The 19768-nt window shown below is 37.5% G+C and overlaps 1 protein-coding gene across 1 annotated transcript in view; it reads left to right on the top strand.

The window, feature by feature from the left end:
- The window catches only part of col22a1 (collagen, type XXII, alpha 1), a 134546-nt gene extending 118009 nt beyond the window's left edge, over positions 1-16537 (top strand). The window contains exons 52-61 of the mRNA XM_030147327.1: positions 1493-1546; positions 2775-2828; positions 10309-10380; positions 11624-11659; positions 11772-11816; positions 11938-12117; positions 12585-12651; positions 12757-12939; positions 15084-15161; positions 15240-16537. Of these exons, the coding sequence (XP_030003187.1) occupies positions 1493-1546; positions 2775-2828; positions 10309-10380; positions 11624-11659; positions 11772-11816; positions 11938-12117; positions 12585-12651; positions 12757-12939; positions 15084-15161; positions 15240-15433 (963 nt within the window). The 3' untranslated portion in view covers positions 15434-16537. The remainder of the gene's footprint in view (positions 1-1492; positions 1547-2774; positions 2829-10308; positions 10381-11623; positions 11660-11771; positions 11817-11937; positions 12118-12584; positions 12652-12756; positions 12940-15083; positions 15162-15239) is intronic.
- Positions 16538-19768: the final 3231 nt, after the last annotated feature.

The following is a 19768-nucleotide window of genomic DNA, read 5'->3' as shown; positions in this document are numbered from 1 at the left end:
GGTTTTTTTTTCAATCTGGTAAAGTATCTCCAGGGAGGAAACTTGGTGTTTGGTGATGTTCACAAGGTCCAAACTTTAGATACAGGATTTTTATCGAAGTATTAAAAATTACTCTTATCTTTTTAAACGGTCTCCATTTTCCAAGGTTCAAAAGTAATTGGAAAAACTAGGTTTAAAATTGTTGTATTTCCTAAACATTTCACCCATAAAGACCCAAACAGCCACCATCTACCAAAACCATCTACTGATTTAAACTGTTGAATACCTGTTGATCCACTAATCCTATCAATACATGTCAATAATTGATGCAAAAATCTTTTCATGGTCGTCAGATATGACCCATTTGGAGGCTTTGTAGTTACCATGGAAACACTGTCATCTTCTACAACGCTGATTCACCAGTGAAACCCATGGCGTTTGATCAATGACAGTGGATGAAGACACTAGGTTTATGTTCAGTTATTGATATCTTTGCTGAAAAAGTCTCTTTTTCTTCAGTTTTTTCTGTTTCTAATATAATAACCTTTGAATTTACTCGGAGCTTTTATGAACATCTACATGACGGTGAATTAAATATAGAAAATACAGGATTTACACTAAAAATGGAAAATACAGAGGATAATGCTATAATAAACAGTGACAAAGTGCTTAAAAATTCAGACACAAAAGTAGCACTGGGTCTTCATGGGTTAATGTAATATATTTGTTAAAGCCCTTGAATTATTGCTAAAAGTCCACATTTCAACCACATCTTGTTTGATTTCAGAGGCACAATTACAGACTTTGTGTCAGTGTCTAAATACTTATGGACCTGACTATAAATATACAGTACCTCTACTTGACTTCTCTTCACATTATTATAAAAGCCAGAAATTTGTGGCCATTATAGATTAAATACTGAGGTACAACATCCCTTTGTGGCTCCATCGCGCTCACTTTTCTGTCTGGAAGCAGCCGTGTATTGATTGAATGGACGCAGATATCACTAAGATTAAAAGAGGTGTTTAACAGAATGTAAAACTTCCAGCAAACAGGGATTCTTTAATCTTGTCTGTTTAATCTACAACACTTTTAAACTCAGCCTTATACAGTGTCCTCTGACATTAGGTGGAAGTTTTACCTCATTCATCTTCATCATCTGTCTCTCGTACACACTTAAGGCTGCAGCCCTTCTATTTTTTTTTCCTCTCTTTGTCAAGCAGCAGGATGTAATACTTCAGCGCTTTACCTCAAACCTTTTTACTTAAATCACCCCCTGGCTGCGGGGCTTCAAAACAGAATGTTCTCAGAGTGCTCTAAAGTTAGAATACTTCTTCCACCTACATCGACGTTCACCCACTGCTTTCACCAAAAGGCGAGTTTAGTAATGCAGAACCTGCAGACGAATGAGGTCACATGTCAATAAAGATTCCAAACGCTTGGGTGTTCCTTTTTTCTCATGTGTGCCCTGAAGTTTTTCATGTAACAATACTTTTTCTTTCTTTACCTTCAGGGCTCTATAGGGCCGCCTGGTCCAGAAGGACTTATTGGACCAAGAGGAGAATCGGTGAGTCAGAACTGACGCACAAAGAAGACAACCACCACACAGTTTCAAGTAGACAGATTTAGACGGACTTTAAGTAGCACTCAACTCATTCCTCTTTTTTTTTTTTACCTCCGCCAAAGAGGTTATGTTTTTGCCGGCGTTGGTTTGTCTGTTGGTTTGTTTGTCTGTCTGTCTGTGTGCAAGATAACTCAAAAAGTTATGGATGGATTTGGATGAAAATTTCAGGAAATGTTGATACTGGCACAAGGAACAAATTATTAAATTTTGGTGGTTATCAGGGGGGAGGCTGATCTGCCTAGGTGGAGGTCTGCACTCACCGAGTGCTTTTCTAGTTTTTTTATTTATCTTCTTTTTTTTAGCAGTGTAACAGTATATACAAAGACGTGTAATTACAGTGCATACATTATACATTGCCTTTTATATCATTTTCCCCCCATGCCCAAACCAACCCCAAGGCCGTCTGAGAAGGGGCAACAGCAGGAAAAAGACCAGTATGACAAAATCTCTGTGCAGTAGAAAAGCAATTAAATGCAAGCAGTAACAAATCTGTGATATACAAAAATAATAACTGAGCCAGCAGAAAATAGAAAAGAGGGAACGAAAAATAAATAAAAAATAGATAACAAAAAATAAATACATTTTAAAAAGTAGAATAGCTTGTAGATACATGTGCCTGCTTTATAATATTAGGTGTTACATAGATGTATCAAACGAGAAAATAATTGCTTAGACAGAATGAAATAAGACAAAAAAACAACACCTGAACAAACACAAAATAGAGAGTAGGGTGGAGGTGTGAGAGATCAGTCTAAAGGCAGCGTTCGTAAAGATTGAAAGTAATCCAAAGAAAGATGGCCATTTATTAAAAAATTTAGCTGCGGAACCTTGTAGTGAGAATCTAATCTTTTCTAATTTAAGAAAAAACATAACATCCCTAAACCAAAGTGAAATAGACGGGGGTTTAGGAGATTCCCATGGAAATAATATACAATGTCTTGCAAGGAAGGATGTAAAAGCTATTATATCAGACTCTATTTGGTTTAAACAGGAGTCCACAGAGAGCCCAAATATTACTATAAAAGGGCAAGTAGTGATATTTTGTTCCCCGTAATCTTAGTCATGATCATAAAGTAATCTCATTTCTCTTTCTGTCCTCACCAATCACTTTTCCTACTCTGTGTACAGGGGCTTTTTTTTCCTCACTTGGCTTTTGTTTCTTTATTCTCAGGGTAAACCAGGTGAACCAGGACCATCAGGAAAACCAGGTCTCCCTGGATCCCCTGTGAGTTATGTCTACATCACAAACACATAGAGAACTTACATGTTTTTTGTGCAACATGACAAAGTTGAGACAAAGTGGTAAATATACAATAAACCAGCGGTGTCAAACTCATTTGAGTTCAGGGGCCATGTATAGTTCAATGTGACCTCTAGTGGGTCGTCTTGTTTTTTGTCTTTGCAGATCCAATGTGATCTGTAAGTTGTAATGCACATGTATAAATGTCAAGCTGAGGCATAATATTGTTAAGATTGCACTTAATTTTCTCAATCCTTTATCGGGCAAGTGACTATTTTTGGTAATTTCCACATACATTACAAGACAGTGACGGCAACAGTTACAGTAAGTCAACAATCTCAGGTCCAATGTGGTCTACAGGGTCTGTAAGGTCCACCTCTGCATGAACAGTGAGTGGACCTGCTTTGTTAGGTACCATGAAGTAATGGTACTAATGTAAGGAATGATGTTCAAAGGGAGAATGTGGATGTGGACAGGGGTCTGGATCAGCACTTATATTGGTCTAATGTTCTAAAATACATGTTCCTTTCACCTTACATGTGTTTTTCTCTTATTTTTATATATACTTCTTGGACTTTTTTTTTTGTTGCCACCAAATACGGTACCTTCACTGGTTTCGATTTTAAGTAATAAAGTCTTGTTAAGTCCTCCAAAGACACACTAAGGTTGAAATGTAGAACTTCAGAGTATTTCTATGAGTGCCCTATAAAGCAGGTCTGTCCAAATCCGGTCCTCGAGGCCCAGCATCCTGCATGTTTTAGATATGTCCCTCTTCCAGCACACCTGATTCAATTAATGATCAGCTCATCATCATGCTCTGCAGAAGCCTGATAACAATGTAATGGCTTCCAGGTGTGATGGAAGAGGGAAATATCTGAAACATGCAGGATAGTGGCCCTCAAGGACCGGATTTGGACAGACCTGCTGTAAAGGGTTAAGAAATGTCAGGTTGTTCAGGTTATTCACATTTTTTTATAGGATAGTTTGATTGATTGAATGATTGATTTAGAACATGCAAAGAAACAAAATAAAGCAAAACAAAGCAAATTAAGACAAAAACAAAATAACATTTAAATGAACAGAATCTATCTTCAAGTACATGCAAGTCTGAATTTGCATGGTCGAAAAGGAGTAGGAAGAAGTATAAACGTATTTAATCCTATCCTTTAAGTGCTTTTACACCTTTATCACTAACTTAATACAACAATCAAACTATATATTTTTCCTAATTTTAGCATTCAACCACAGGATAGTTTGTAGATGTAAACATTTTCATATTGTAATTTGACTTTTTTCACTCTAAAACGTAGAAAAAAGTTTGGAGTTGACATCATTATTAAAATACGTAGGGGGAAGCTGTGGCCCTGCTTGTGGGCTGGAAAGTCAGCTTGTGACTGAAGGCTTGCCAGTTCGATTCCATGAACTGTCAGAAAAAGTTGTAGGCTGATGTGTCCTTGAGCAAGGCGCTTAACCCCCCCCCTTTGCTTCCCAGGCACCTGCTATGGCAGGCCCACTGCTCCTAGTTTGCAGCATGTGTTATGTTCCTGCATGTTCTACAGATGGGTTAAAAGCAGAGGTTAAATTACAGTGTGTGGTAAAAAATTTAGTATATAGATGCGTTTCCGTTTCTTGAATTACCGCAGTGAGCGGCCATCTTGTGTGGCAAGCAGTCATGCAGCAGCATGGACGTTACAATAATGAGCGACAAATTAACACACCATGCACAATAAATCTTATTTTACAGTAACAAAACACCCACAAGATGGTGCGCAAGGATTAATAAGTATGAGGGTTGTGCAGATATCAGCCGTCTGGCTACAGCGATGTGAACTGACTGATGATGTGAGCTAGCTCGATGCACTGGAAAGGATGTTTCTGGCTAATTTCATTTTGATTTGGAACCAGACTGAATGATACACGGAACTTAAATACATGTTATGTACAAAATACATCTTACCTTTTTGATAGCTGATGGGAATAGCCAATAAGATTTCTCCTGTGTGACTGTTTTGCTGTTTCTCAGTTTCACTGTTGCTTTGATGGAAAATAGTAGGGCCGAAACATGGAAACACACCTCACCCAATCCTGCCATGCACGTACAATGTCCACAAATCACGCTGCTGCTCTTCTCTGTTATCAGCCAGGGCACCAGAAAGGGGTCTGAGGTACGTTGAGAATGGCGGACTCTGGCAGTGAAAACACACCTTTCTCCAATGGTAGCATGCTTTACATCTTGGACCCATCCACTTACAAAATAATTGTATGCTTCCAGAGACTTTCATCTTCTCAATTCATCAAAAGTGTACGCACTAACTGTGTGGATGAGATACTTAGCAATGTCCATTTCCTGAACATCGGGGTACACCTCAGGATTACACGACCACTCCTTTTTCGACATTGTACATGGATCCTTTCCATCGATATAAAGCAATTTCTTGTCAATATCTTGCCTTGCAAACATCGTCTAATGTGTCCCTGTAAACAGCCTTCACCTTGTCGCCAGGTCTGGAGGACATTGTCGTCATGATCTCAACACTCAAAATTGGGTCAGTGAATGAACAGGAAGTAAACATGACCGCTTGCTACACAAGATGGCTGCTCGCCGCGGTAATTAAAGAAACGGAAACTCATCTATACTGACAATAACGGATCTTAATTTAAAAAAAATTTATATTTATAGATTATTTTGCTATTATTGTACTGGTCCAGCACACTTGAGCTCAAATTGGTCTGTATGTAACATAAAGACCTAAAATGAGTTTGACATCCCTGGTCTAAAAGTAGGACCTGATATTATCTGATGCTACCAGCTCTCGTGTAATGAAAACACAAAAAAAGGCTGTGCTAAGTCAAGTTGAGTTGATACTGTCAGTGAAAAAAGTCTACAAGAATATAGACAAGAGAAAGGGAAAGACAAAAGGATAGAGAAGAAAAGGGGAGAGAGAGAGAGGGAGAATGATGAATAAATAATTTTATAAAAGTAGTACATCTTTGAACTTAATTTGCTGTTCTGTCTTGCTTTCAGTAGAGGCATAACAGGCTGACGATGACTGACAGTGCTGTCAAAAAGTAGAAAAACCCTAAGAAAAAGATTTTATTATTTCACAGAACAATCCTTTCTGCAGAGTCAATAGGGAGGCGGAAAAAGGAGCATTTTCACAGTAAGCCTTTTCTGTACTGTATGGAGGATATAAGTGAAGGCGAGAGGAGGATGTAAACAGTTTCTAGAAGAGATGAGCTGTCAGTTTATGATGGAAGATTGCAGAAATAGCCGTCCTGATCGGGGACAGAACATCCCTTTCCCCTGGGTGAGTTTCAGTGGACAGGAGTTGACCAGGTTGCTGTGTTGAGGAGAAAATGCATCGCCAAGTAACATCAGAGCACAGAGGAGAGGTTGGAGTGGAGCGTTCCCTGGAGGCCTAGGCCTGTGTGATGCACAGAGGTGTGAATTTCATAAGCATAAACAAATACATCAACAGCTTCCCCGGTGACAACAGGCCTGATTCATCTGAGGATGCGGGATGCAAGCAAGGTCATGTACGGTTATAGAGGGCAGCATGGTTCATTTTTAAATAAGACAAAAAAGCAACACAGGTTTGGATGTCTGCCTTGCCTCTCTGACAAAACTCCCAATTTATTCTGTCTGCATGCAGCCGCAGAACCACAACCTTGTACATTTCAGAGCAGAAGCATGTATAAGACTGACATGAGGTTTAAGAACTGGATTTAACCCATAAAGACCCAAACATCTATCACCGACCAAAACCATCGACTGATCTAAACTGTGTAACGATGGCCAGAATACAAAACCTCCTATCTGAAAAAAATCACTTTTTTTAGAAAACAAAAAAAACGTTTAGTTTTATTATAGTATGGTCTTTGTTAAAGATATCCAAGCATATTCTACTGTTCTCAGACTCTCTTTCTATATTATGTGGTAACAATATCATTCTTGTTCTCACCATTTAATGTGAAAACTAAAAATCTAAAAATTCGCAGATAGGAGGTTTTGTTTTTTGGCCATCTTATAGCTGTTTGTCCACTAATCCTATCAATACATGTAAATAATATGTGTAAAATAGTCCGAAATGTTCTGTTTTAAGACTTCAACTCACAGATTCTTATACAGGACTGTGACACAGACAGGAACACGGACTAGAAACAGATTCTGACACAGACAGGTACTCGGAAACAGAAAGCAAATCTCTTAATCCTAAAGACAGAAGGCTGGTTGGGTTTCCGGGGCAGAGACGAGGCGGCGTTATCAGAATCAGTTGGGGTCGGAACCAGGAAAAGAGGATACAGAAAACCACTGGATAGTCAGGCAAGAAGTGAGAACAATTTGGCAAAAAGTAGCTAAGCCAGAGCTGCTTATGTGCTGACCAGCTGATAGGACACACCTGTTAGCCACTGGTGTACCTGATGTTGATGATGAGGTGAGGCAAGATGAGAGAGAGGACAGCAGTTGGGAGTCCCAGGTGAAAATGTTTGTGACCAATGAGGTGCAGCAAAGTGAGGGAGGAGACAGCTTTGACTCAAACTGAAAATGGACGTTATGCACTGCCCCACTACTTCCTGAACTTCAGGTGGTGCCTTTATTTCCTGTCTTTCATTATTGGACACATTAATCCAGGTGTGCCTAATTAATCAGTAGTCACAACAAGAAGTAGCAGACACATCTGGATTAATCACTAGTCACTTTTCCATTGGACATCTGCACAAAACTTTACCGATATTTACTAAATGTCGAAAAAACAGAGGTGCGTAAACTCGGTTTTTCTATTAAATCACAAATGTGATGATTTGTTTATTTATTATCGCGAGATGACACGAAAAGTCATTCAATAAACATGGCGACGAACGTAAATATGGTGTTGATTTATATATTACCCCTCTGTCTTGTACTAAATTAAAAAATGATTGGGTTTCCTGGTGTGTCCACACATACCGCAACATGTTTCTTCTTCTTCGCTTGTTTTAACATACGTCAACATCCGCTTTTTTAATTCACCTGACTCTAGTAGCAAAAAAAAGGTCTTTCCATTGTAGTTTTGCGTGATATACCATTTGCGCTACGCCCGAAAAACCACCTCTTGCCAGCGCAAAAACTTTTAATCGAAAAATGAGACTTGTGGCAAAATTGTCGTTTTTTTTCATTTGGTACATTTTTATGCACAAGTTATATTTGCGCAATTTGAGGGTCAATGGAAAAGCGACTAGTGTGTCTAATAATGAAAGACAGGAAATAAAGGAGCCACCTGAATTTCAGGAAGTAGTGGGGCTGTACACAGAGCCCGTTATACCATTACATAGGTCGTCACTTTAGACAAAAGAAGGAAACAGATCAAAACACAATGGAACACATAAATACAGTATCTACAATGTCAGTACACTCCAGAATAAAGACAGACTTCCAAATTAACAGATTGATAAATGCTGCTTTATCATCAAATTTCAAAAATTTCCCCCTGGGATTAATAAAGTGTTCTGATTCTGAAACTGTCTTTTGTAAATACTGTTTGAGACCTCATTCACACATCCTTCAGTCTATGATGCAGGATTTTCTACAGTTAAATCTGATATCATGTAAGATATGCAGTTTGTGTGTATCTGTGGTTCATTATTCTAAATGAACTGATTATGAAATATGTGACTAGCAATTGACCAGCTGTAAAACAGCCTCTACAAAGGTAACAAAGCTAATGCTTTAAAGGAGATGTTTATTAACTGCTCATAGGTTCATTAACCCTTTCATGCATGAATTATGAGAACTTTAATCAAGATTTTTTTAAATTCCTCTTTAGGGATAAAAATAAACAATTTGATTGATTTTTTTATGAACATACTTTTCATGGAGTAACAAAAATGTCCACTCAGCTGGACACCATGGGTTAAATTTTAGAAGCAAATACACATGTATTTACTGATAGACTGAATGAAAACTATGAAATTAAAATGATGCTAATCTGATGTTTTCTCACATTTTAACATACCTGAATGCAGATAATATGCAAAAAAAAAAAAAAAAAAAAATTGGTTTAAAAAAAGCCCCACCATCTATTACAGTCTAATAACAATTATATGGAAGTAAATCTGTCTCATCAGATTTTGAATTATAAAAGCTATTGAATTTCTAGCACTGAATTTTTTTGCACTGAAATTACGTATCTGATTTTTTTTTTTTGCACTGAAATTAAGTATCTGAATTTTTTTGTCTCTGAATTCAACTATGTTCATAAATTTAGAATTTTAAAAATTCAGATGCAAAAAAATTCAAAAGGTGTCACATGACCAGCCTAACATAACTTGATTGGCTGGCTGTCGGTTCAACTTGAGATAGAATCGATTGCTTATCCTTGGTGTCCCGGATATGTGATCGCAATTTTTTTGCATCTGCATTTTTTGCATCTGAATTTTTTTGCATCTGAATTTTTATTAATTCTAAATTTATGAACATAGTTGAATTCAGAGACAAAACATTCAGATACTTAATTTCAGTGCAAAAACATTCAATGGCTTTTATAATTCAAAATCTGATGAGACAGATTTACTTCCATACAATTAGCAATTCTTTTTTTTTTGTTTTACACTCAAACATTTTAGTACAGATCAGGTTTAAGAATTTCAAGAACAGCAAAGTTACAGTAATGGTATGAATTTCAGTGTATGGGATGATGCATAAGCGTCTACTGTGTTGGCTGATATGGAACTAAAACAACAAAATCCACGATTACTCAAGAGAACCAGTTTTGAACAGCTGTAGTACTGTAGTGACCACTATGCATGAAAGGGTTAAATATGGTGGACTGAAAAAAATAAATATATTGCAGGTGAAATAAAATGTCTCAGCTAGCTCTCTAGTAGAAAAAGATAGGGAAATATATATTGTTGTAATCCATGCTGGAGAGAAAAAGGTTGTGCACACTGGTCTGGAGGCTGAAGATGGAGGAGGAGGTGCTGTTGGTAACTGGAGGGCAGAGCCAGTTATCAGAGAGGAGGTGATGATATCAGTCAGCAGAGGGAGCAGGTCATCAGAAACAGCCTGACAGGCACCAACCACATGCACAGGGATTATTAAAGGAGATAGAAAATGATTTTAACACAGAGTCAAGGTACTTAGAGGTACAAGAACATATGGACAAAATGTTATCATGGAGGTGGAGAAGATGTTTTTAGAATATAAAGCATAGCATCGAACTAGATAAAAACACAAATATTAAATCACTCCTGCGCCAACTTGTGTCGTTTATAAATATGGGTTTTAATCTATCAGAGCCGACATGTCACACTACAAGATTCATTTATGAGGTTTTTATCCAGGAAAATGCTGCATGTCAAAAAGAAATCCAGCTAAATGTTAATCTTGCTGAATCCTAAGTAATGAGCGGGGCTTTTAGAATACAAGTACACTCCACCACGTGTGAGCCATGTGATGAACAAGCCATGTCTCTCTGCTGTTGTACAGGGTCTTATGGGAAACAAGGGAGAGGCCGGCAGTCCAGGATTACCAGGCTTTAGTGGACCCAAAGGCCCGGCAGTAAGTGCTTGATTTTAATGTGTTTTGATTAAACCATTATTTGCAGCTCATCATTTTGGAATCTCAGGCAAATTCCTCTCACAACACCTGCACCGAGACTATTGAAGCAGAAGAATTACTGTTAGTGAAGTAACTGATGCGGAGATTTTAAACAGCGTGTCTGAAAACCTTTAAGAGCATTAACTTTAGTGTCTTGTAAGAATATCCATGATGTTCTCCCAAAGCTGCTTTCAAATACTTTATTTGTTCATTCAGCCTGTAGTTAGTTTTGCAATATACTGAGGCAGAGTCCTTGTTTAGAATGTCGCCAAGAAACATCAGGAAACAATGGCGATAAAAAAAGTAATTCTGTAAACATAAAACTTAAAGACTTGAAGAAGTAATTATAATAAGAACTCTGAACAATGTAATAAAACCCACCAAAGGCAATTCAGTAGAACATTACAATGCTAAGAGTAATTAAAACTATTAAAAAATAACCAAATAAATGAGCTAAAACAACAAGTAAAATAAAGTGATTCAGTAAGTATCATTCCACACTGCAAAGGAACTTCTTTAGTGGTATTTTTTCCTGTGAAAAACACATTTTCATGCTTAATTTGCTCTTTGTTACATCATTCTCATTGATTCTAAGATACTTTTGTTTTGTTTGTTTGTGAAGCGTCTTCGAGTGTCCAAAAAAGTGCTATATAAGTGTGATGTATTGTTATTATTATTACTTATACTCTGCGACTCTTTTCGCATTTGAACGACATTATTATATTTATGAAGTAATTAAAAATCTTAGAATAAAGTAAAATAAATGAAATGAAGGAATAACTACACATAACTACTTTACATATAAAACAATACCCTAGGAGTAAAATAGGTTGAAATTAAACATCTTAATTGCCCTAGAGGAAAAAAATGAATATGAATTTAGTTTGATTTACAGTAAGAACTAGTTTGATTGTTACAACTCGGTGCAGCTTTTAAATTGGCGGAGCAGTGCAGCTATGTGTCATTTTCATAAATGTTTATATTTATGAATAAACAACATCGTTTAGATAGAGTGAATTGCATTGTTCCCAGGATTAAGCCTTGCAGGACACCTTTTTTAATCAGCCCAAACTCAGATTTACCATTTCAAAAATCCAGGCTCTCGTATATTTTAAAAACCATATTGATATTTTCAGTCTTATGATGATAGTAATGGATTTCTATTTTAGCTTTGACTAATGTTAGTTTCTACCTTGGATTCCAGGGTCCACCCGGTCCAACTGGCCCAGAGGGTAAACAGGTAAGCTTTTTATGAGACCTCTAAGATAAATGGCCTTAACTGAAAGTGGAGTGGTGGTCTTTCTCACTTTCCTCTGTCTTTGTTTTTTTTTTATTTTTTATTTTTTTTTTAGGGCATGCCAGGCAGAGTTGGAGATCGTGGTATTAAAGGAGATAAGGTGAGCACATACTACTGACTTACTCAACTTTTGTAACTGCTTCCTTCAGTGTTCCGTAATCTATCACACTTAGGTTGAAGGTCCTGCAAGGATTAAAGTCAAAGTTTGTCATCCAACGTAGGGTGATCCAGGTACAAAGGGAGATAAAGGACAATCAGGAGACCCCGGCATGCCTGGAAACCCTGGACCCCCGGGCAGAAAGGGCCACACAGGAATGATGGGTATGTCAGGACCTCAAGGAGAAATTGGACCTCCTGGACCTCAAGGACCTTCTGGAAATCCTGGTCTCCCAGGCCCAAGGGTGAGTCATAAAGAAGAGAACATAAAACACAGCCTGCAGTATACTTTTACACCAAAACTGGAACAACTGCTCTGTCGCTCATTGCACAGTGCTCATTTGTGTTTTACAATAGCACAAATTGTAACGAAAAGCCTGAAATTCTAAGAGCACGGAGTTATTTTTATGGAAGCGATACACCATCTTGTCTAGTTGCATTGATGTGAAGTGCCAAGTTTTCAGAATGCTGCAGACCAGCATTTTGCAAGTAGTTCCAACTTTTCAGCTTGTCTCATGAGTCTTCAGTCTGAACCGACCTTAAGCGCACAGTTCTTTATTTAGCATCCATGTTGAAAATTAAGTTGAAACTCACATCAGAATGCTCTCAGTTGGAGTGAAAAACAGGATCATCTGTGCAAAGTAAGGTACCGTTGAAGCAGTTGAATCGGATTTAGTTTGTAACTGAAATAACCATGAATGTCTTATCTCAGGGAGAGTCTGTATCACTGGAGCAGATGCGACGGCTCATCCAGGAAGAGCTGTCAAAACAATTAGATGGTGAGATGCCAGTTCTTTTCTTGGTAAAACCTTGTGTGCAGACATTGTAGCTTCATTATGGAGAACTTTATGATACACATTTAACTGTATGGGTCTGTTCTGCAGCCAAACTGGCTTACATCATGGCTCAGATCCAGCCAGCCCATGTCAAGAGTACAGCAGGCCGTCCTGGACCTCCTGGCCCTCCAGGTAAGGACGGCAGCCCTGGAAGACACGGACCCCCCGGTGAGCCTGGTATGCCCGGACAGAATGGAGGCGAAGGACCCAGGGGACCCATGGGCCCTAAAGGTAGGACATAGTAATGTTACTGGTTGTATGAGTCTCCTCATGTACTTTTTCTGTGGTGTTACCTCCTCTTAAACTCACAAATCCTTACATTTACATTAAACTCTGGAACTACGAAAGTGTCAAACAGTAATCTGCCCAGTTTAACATCCCCAAGACAACATTGCCTTTGAAATCACTTTCTGAATTATCAGTGAACTTTTAGTGGCGGTTAAAGCTTTCATGGTATCATCTATACTGATAAGAAAAAAACATCTAAGGGTTGTTTGATGTGTGTTTAAAAGGCTCTCAGAATATTAAAACAGGTCAGATTTAGGTTTTAATAATACAGTAGATCCGGGGTCATGCAGGGTGCACTGAAATCTTAGTCCAAAGGCAGAAAGATTATTTTACATTAGACATTAATCTCTGATAGATGCTATAGAAGTCTCTAGTATCAGTCACACAACCAGTGTTGCTTCCTAAATTTCCAGTGTATTTTCACTGCACAGCTTTGAAAATGCCCACAACTTTCAGACTTAACAGCCCTCACTTTGTGCTGAGAACGTGGATTCTTCGCTGTTTCCCACAGGATTTGGAGACTGTTGTGGGTGGATCTCAGTCCTTTTTGGTGTAGAGAGAGGAACATTTAGTGTGAAATTTGAAAGATAAATGCACTTCAGGAGTAAAATCAATTTTTACCACTAGATTTTGAAAAAAAATGTATGGTGCTGAAAAGTTTTGTGCACCAGTTGTAATTAAAACATAAATATACTGTGGTTTAGACAGTGCAGATATAACTTATAAAGACATAGGAATAAAATCAACCCTTCAAAGCATAGAATAGTTAAACACAACTAAAATTAATGGTGGATTATGAAATAATATATTGCAATATAGAGCCGTCCCTAGATCCTCTTGTATCAAGACATACCTTATGGTCCACCAGAGTGCTGAAGCATTGGTTTAGGTAACGAAAATGAAACACAGAACTATAGATTGGCTAAAATTTGCTTAGAGGTCTTATTTCTGTCTTTGTGCATAAGAAATCAATAGAAGTGAATCCCCAAAGGAACTTTGTGTTGGTAAATGCAAGTTCTGCAAATTTACAGGATTTCAGTTCTGTTGCAACATGTTGATGGTCATATGAACTATGTTTTCAGCTCAAAAATGTCCAATTTCATCACAATTAATGTTTTATATTAATTATTAATATAATTATTAATTATATTAATATATTTTCATGTCACAAATGGCCAAGTTATATTTGAACTGAGTTTACCTGAAAAACAAATATTCTATTCTTTTAGATTCCCCAGTTTTTCTTACAAGACTATAGACTACATATCACGTTTTATTTTTACAGGTTCAATATGGAGTATGATGCTGATCCATCCTGCTTATGTTACGCCAATACATACATGAAGAATGTCACACGTCACTTTTTAAATCAACAGTTTTCTAATAATAAGCATTTTTATAAAGAAATAACAATTCTATATTGTTATTTACTCTTTAGTATGATGATAAACTATACAATAAATAATTCTGATCCTAGTTTTTGCACAGGGATCATTTGTGGAAACGGTGACATGGCTGCCGAGCATCAGTATGATGGGATCTGTAACAACCATGTCACACCCGTCCACTGCCACATTTTGTGTTTTTGTGTCAGCTGTTATTATTTTAAATCCACAATACTAACATTTATGAATAAGAGGAGAATTAGCAATAGTAGGTCTATAAGTTTATTCCTAATAAAGTACTGGTACTGACCAGATCATCATGGGTAATGTCACGTCCGTCCACCAGCAAAAGTTTTCACATACACGTGCTATTCAGAATCCAATATTTCTGAAAATAGAGCTTCCACTGTCAAATAATATCAGTAGTCTGTGCACAAATGTATTAGCATTATTTCAACACAGTTCTAAGCATTTCTTACAACTTTTTTTTTTTTTTTTTTTTTACAAAAATGGCCACTCATTTCATCCCTTAAGTAGATTTTAGCCTAGATATGAACTGATCTCAACCTAAAATCATTGAAGTTCCTCTTTAAGTTTTTATTTAATCACTCCAGACAACCTTCCTGACTGATTAAATCATATACCTCTGCTCTAAACATGTTGAAGATCAGTAAATATGATGTTCATTTCTGTTTTTTCCAGGTGAAAAAGGAGCAAAGGGAGACAAAGGAGAACCTGGTGTTGGTGAAAGAGGAGAGCAGGGTCCTGTTGGTCCCATAGGTAACTCCCAGTCACAGTCTGCATCCTCATTGGCTGATCTGGAACATTGTTTCTAAATCACTCTGCATTTCTTCTCAGGTCCTGCTGGAATGCCAGGTTACGGTAAAGACGGTAGCCCAGGACAAGTGGGAGCCCAGGGAGAACCAGGAAACCCCGGTCCCCATGGACAGCCTGGTCCTCCGGGGCCTCCGGGTCAATGTGACCCCACTCAGTGTGCCTACTACGCCAGCCTGGCCCAAAGACCCCACACCAAGAATGTCAAGGGGACTTAAAAACAACAACAAAAAAAAAAAACACAAGAGACACACAGAGCTTGAAGTCCAGCTGTATTTATGAACTTGGTCGCGTCAGTATGAATCAAGAACTTTTTCTTTTTCAAGATAAACCTCAGTGTGGAGGGCTGAAGCAATACATGCTGCCGGTCAGATTCTTTGTTTTCTTTTTTTATGGAAGCTTGGGATGGATGGGGGACATTTTTAAATTTAATATGGGGTTAAGAGAGGGCAGCTAAACCTTTTTTTTCCTTACTTGCATGCTTCCTGTAAAATATATAGGGAGATAAAAGGATGATGCATTTCCGTGAAGATCCAGGAGTCTGATATTGTATCGTTTCATCAGTAATTATCTCAAAAATTCAGCCAGGGCCTCTCTTGCGGGAATTTATCAGCACCAATTTTTTTTCTCATCCTCACACCGTTTTGCATCAATTATCCTTCACAGCCAACACTGTACTACATTGTGGAATGCATTTATCCGGGCAGTATCAGTTCCTGCCAATTCAAGTCATCTGTCATCGGCTTTCTCCTACCAATCTATTGGTAGCTATTCAGCCAAGGGAATTATCAATGCCATTGATAGGATGGAGGACGACAGTTTGAGGAATAGTTTAAAATACCAATAGTGGCTTTATGTAGAAAGACTGTTAATGAGTTTAATGTGTAAAGTGACAAAAGAGAAAAGTTGTTCACTCCTGGCTCTGAAGCTGGAACCAGCAGGAAAAGCTTGAATCTTGGCAATTAGTTCCTAGTGTTGGTATAGATTTAAAGGTACAATGTGTAACAGATGAAGAAATGTATAGAAATGTAATTGATATTTTTATTCCCAATGTGTAAACTTACCTAAAAATTCAACACTTCCCTTGATTTTTCTCACTCGCCCCCATTCATCATAATAGTACACCGATTATGGCTGTAGAGGACTCTACGCTTTAGTTTTTGTGTGGTCCTTAAGTATCTCAATAGCTTTATTTACAGTGGTCCCTCTTTAATCGCGGGGGTTACGTTCTAAAAATAACTCGCAATAGGCGAAATCCGTGAAGTAATCAGCTTTATTTTTTACAATTATATATGTTTTAAGGCTGTAAAACCCCTCACCACACACTTTATACACTTTTCTCAGACAGGCATTAACATTTTCTCACATTTCTCTCTTGTTTAAACACTCTCAAAGTTCAAACCTTCGTAGATTTTAAAAAATAAGTACAGTATTATAGAATGAAACCAAAGATCAAAACCTGTTATCAGCCGTGTAACTTCTACCTTCCTTCAGCATGTCCAGAAGTCCAACTTTTTGTGCGATGGTTAGCATCTTCCTTTGCCTTTTGGGTGCGACCGCAGATGCGTTTGTCGGTGCAGAATGTTTTGTCAACATTGTTGGGTTTGTCGGGGAGAAAACTTGCAAACATACAGCACTTCAGAGTCACACTGCTAGCGAGCGAACATTTATGTGAATTTGGCAAGCTGAACACATTCTGTACTGTACAGGAGACACGGCACGGAGGAGATTGATTGACAGTGGTCTACAGTCCCTTAGCCAATCAGGACGCAGAACACAATGCGCACTCATACGCTGTAAAAAAAAAAGCATGCAAATTTGCACTAAAAAAAAATCTGCGAAACAGCAAGGCTGCGAATGGTGAACCACGTTATTGTGAGGGACAACTGTACACAAAATTGTTCAGTGAATTTGAAACAAAAACGTCACAAAAAAGAAAATGTGAATTAGACATGTTTCCATAATGTCATCTAATGGTGCTACTATAACCTACATTACATATGACTGTAAGAGCACAAAAAAGTACAGTATTCTGTTACTGTTTTCCATGTGAAATGAAGGAAAGAAATACTTAGATTCACACTAGCGTACATAGTTGTTTTGTTTTTTTACACCTTTCCCATAAACCCTTTAGATACAAAATGCACATAAAACTATATCTGCCACTCTTCTGCTCCTCTACAGTGGTAACATTGTACTGTCCAGTGTACAATGCTACTGTTTTATTAAAGCTTAGCTAATGTCAACAACACACACTTCCAACATGAGTAAATGTTACATATTGTACCTTTAAGGCATTGCATTCCAAGATTCAGTTTATTGTTAAAAGACTGGATAATTAACCTATACATATTATTAATAATCACATGAATTAGCATTGTTCAAAGCTGGACATTTTACAACATGAAAATCTAGTGATTTTCATGTTGTACAATGTCCTCCCTCTATTAAGTGGTATGTTCAGATATGCCTTGTAATGATTTGTTCCACCCACAAAATGCTTATTAAACCCAGGTCTAAAACATGGACGTCGAGGATGAAGAAATGTCAGTGGTAGATTTGTACTTTCTTGTTTAATGAAGTGCTCTGGCCACTCTCTCTACGAGCTCTGCATAGACTGGAGCAGTAAACAGCTTTGAGGAGGTGGTATAATTGCAGCCTTTGTTCACCTTTCTTGAAAAGCTGCTTGTTTCTTTATATGTGTCACTTCCTTTCTGTTCGGTGAGGCTTATTAAGTGCCGACTCTGAGGACGGGCCCGGGCAGCTCAGCCCTGCTTTGAAAACACATCGCTTTTCTTTATTTGTCCCCTGGAACCTAAAATTGGAAAGTTGCTTCCCTGCATCCTGATGACCAGACCATGGTGTTAACCATTCGAACCATGTTTTGCCTTATGTCCCTCATGGACCAATTAGACCTCTCCCCAGACTCATATGTACTGGTCATCTAGAACCTATTAAATAGTTTCCACAATAGATATCACATTTATCTTCCTTTCAAAAACTAAGAAACACATCAATAGAACAAAGGGGAGGCGGGGGGGCACTTTTTCAGGAAATGGTGTTAATGGTGAAAACTCAGTCATACTATTGAGACCTTATGTACCATGACACATGCATATACTAATGTGGATCCCTTTCTCAGGTTAACTAAAGGCCATTTAAGGGGAATGTGAAGTTGTGGCACAGACACAAATTGGTTTCAATATGTTAATACCGTGGACTGAGTACTCCGCTGCTCTACAGGCATAAGTAATCGAATTTGTTGAGTTAAACAAATAGACGACTCTTTGATATGAAAAATAAAACACCTCTAAATAATGAAGTTCTACATCTCAACTAGTTCATCATAATTGTTTCCAAGGCAGTTTGGTGGTATTAAACATTGGTTTGGGGGTTTGAGGACCACCCTCTGGAAGTGGCACGTTGGGTTTAGTCCTGTGTTGTGGCTTTATATGCACAAGTGATGTGAAGGCTGATGAGGGCGCTAATGCTAACGCTAACGCTAACTTAAGCCACTTTTACACAGAGATCCTGGAAAAAAGACGAGATGGTGATCTGGAATAAAGGTGAAATATTCCCGTAAAAGAAGTGCTGTGGAAAAGAGGCTACTGCAGTGGTTCCCAACCTTTTTTGTCTCCTGACCCCATTTTAACATCACAAATTTCAGGCGACCCCAGACATTCAAAACGGAGACATTTTATTTGGCTAAAATTAATTTGTTTTTGATCGTGTAATAGTTTGCTATAATATGTTGCAAATAAACGTTAATTTTAGACAACATTTAGACTATATAATGTACATTTTTATTAGTAAGCTTTAATTTTTTTTAATAAATTATTAGAAATTTCAGGCGACCCCAGACATTTAAAACGGAGACATTTTATTTGGCTAAAATTAATTTGTTTTTGATTGTGTAATACTTTGCTGTACTATGTTGCAAATAACAGTTCATTTTAGACAACATTTAGACTATATAATGTAAATTTTTATTAATAAGTTTTAATTTTTTTATAAATTATTAGAAATTTCAGGCGACCCCAGACATTCAAAACGGAGACATTTTATTTGGCTAAAATTAATTTGTTTTTGATCGTGTAATAGTTTGCTATACTATGTTGCAAATAAACATTAATTTTACATATTTAGACTATATAATGTAAATTTTTTTAATAAGTTTAAATTTTTTCATAAATTATTAGAAATTTCAGGCAACCCCAGACATTCAAAACAGAGACATTTTATTTGGCTAAAATTAATTTGTGTTTGATCGTGTAATAGGTTGCTATACTATGTTGCAAATAAATGTTAATTTTAGACAACATTTAGGTTATATAATGTAAATTTTTTTAATGTAAAGTTTTCCTTTTTTATCAATTACTAGAAATTTCAGGGAACCCCATCTGAATTCCAGGCGACCCCACTTGGGGTCCCGACTCCAAGGTTGAAAAACACTGGGCTACTGATAAACATGTGCCATGGTGAACTATGTATGTACTTACTCGCTTCAGTTTCATGCCCCTTGGCTTTGACCAGTACTTTACAGCAGTTAATGT

Source organism: Sphaeramia orbicularis, chromosome 11 (assembly GCF_902148855.1).
Source record: "Sphaeramia orbicularis chromosome 11, fSphaOr1.1, whole genome shotgun sequence".
NCBI lineage: Eukaryota > Metazoa > Chordata > Actinopteri > Kurtiformes > Apogonidae > Sphaeramia > Sphaeramia orbicularis.
Note: the sequence above shows the minus strand (reverse complement) of the source record. Positions and strands in the feature narration are given on the sequence as shown.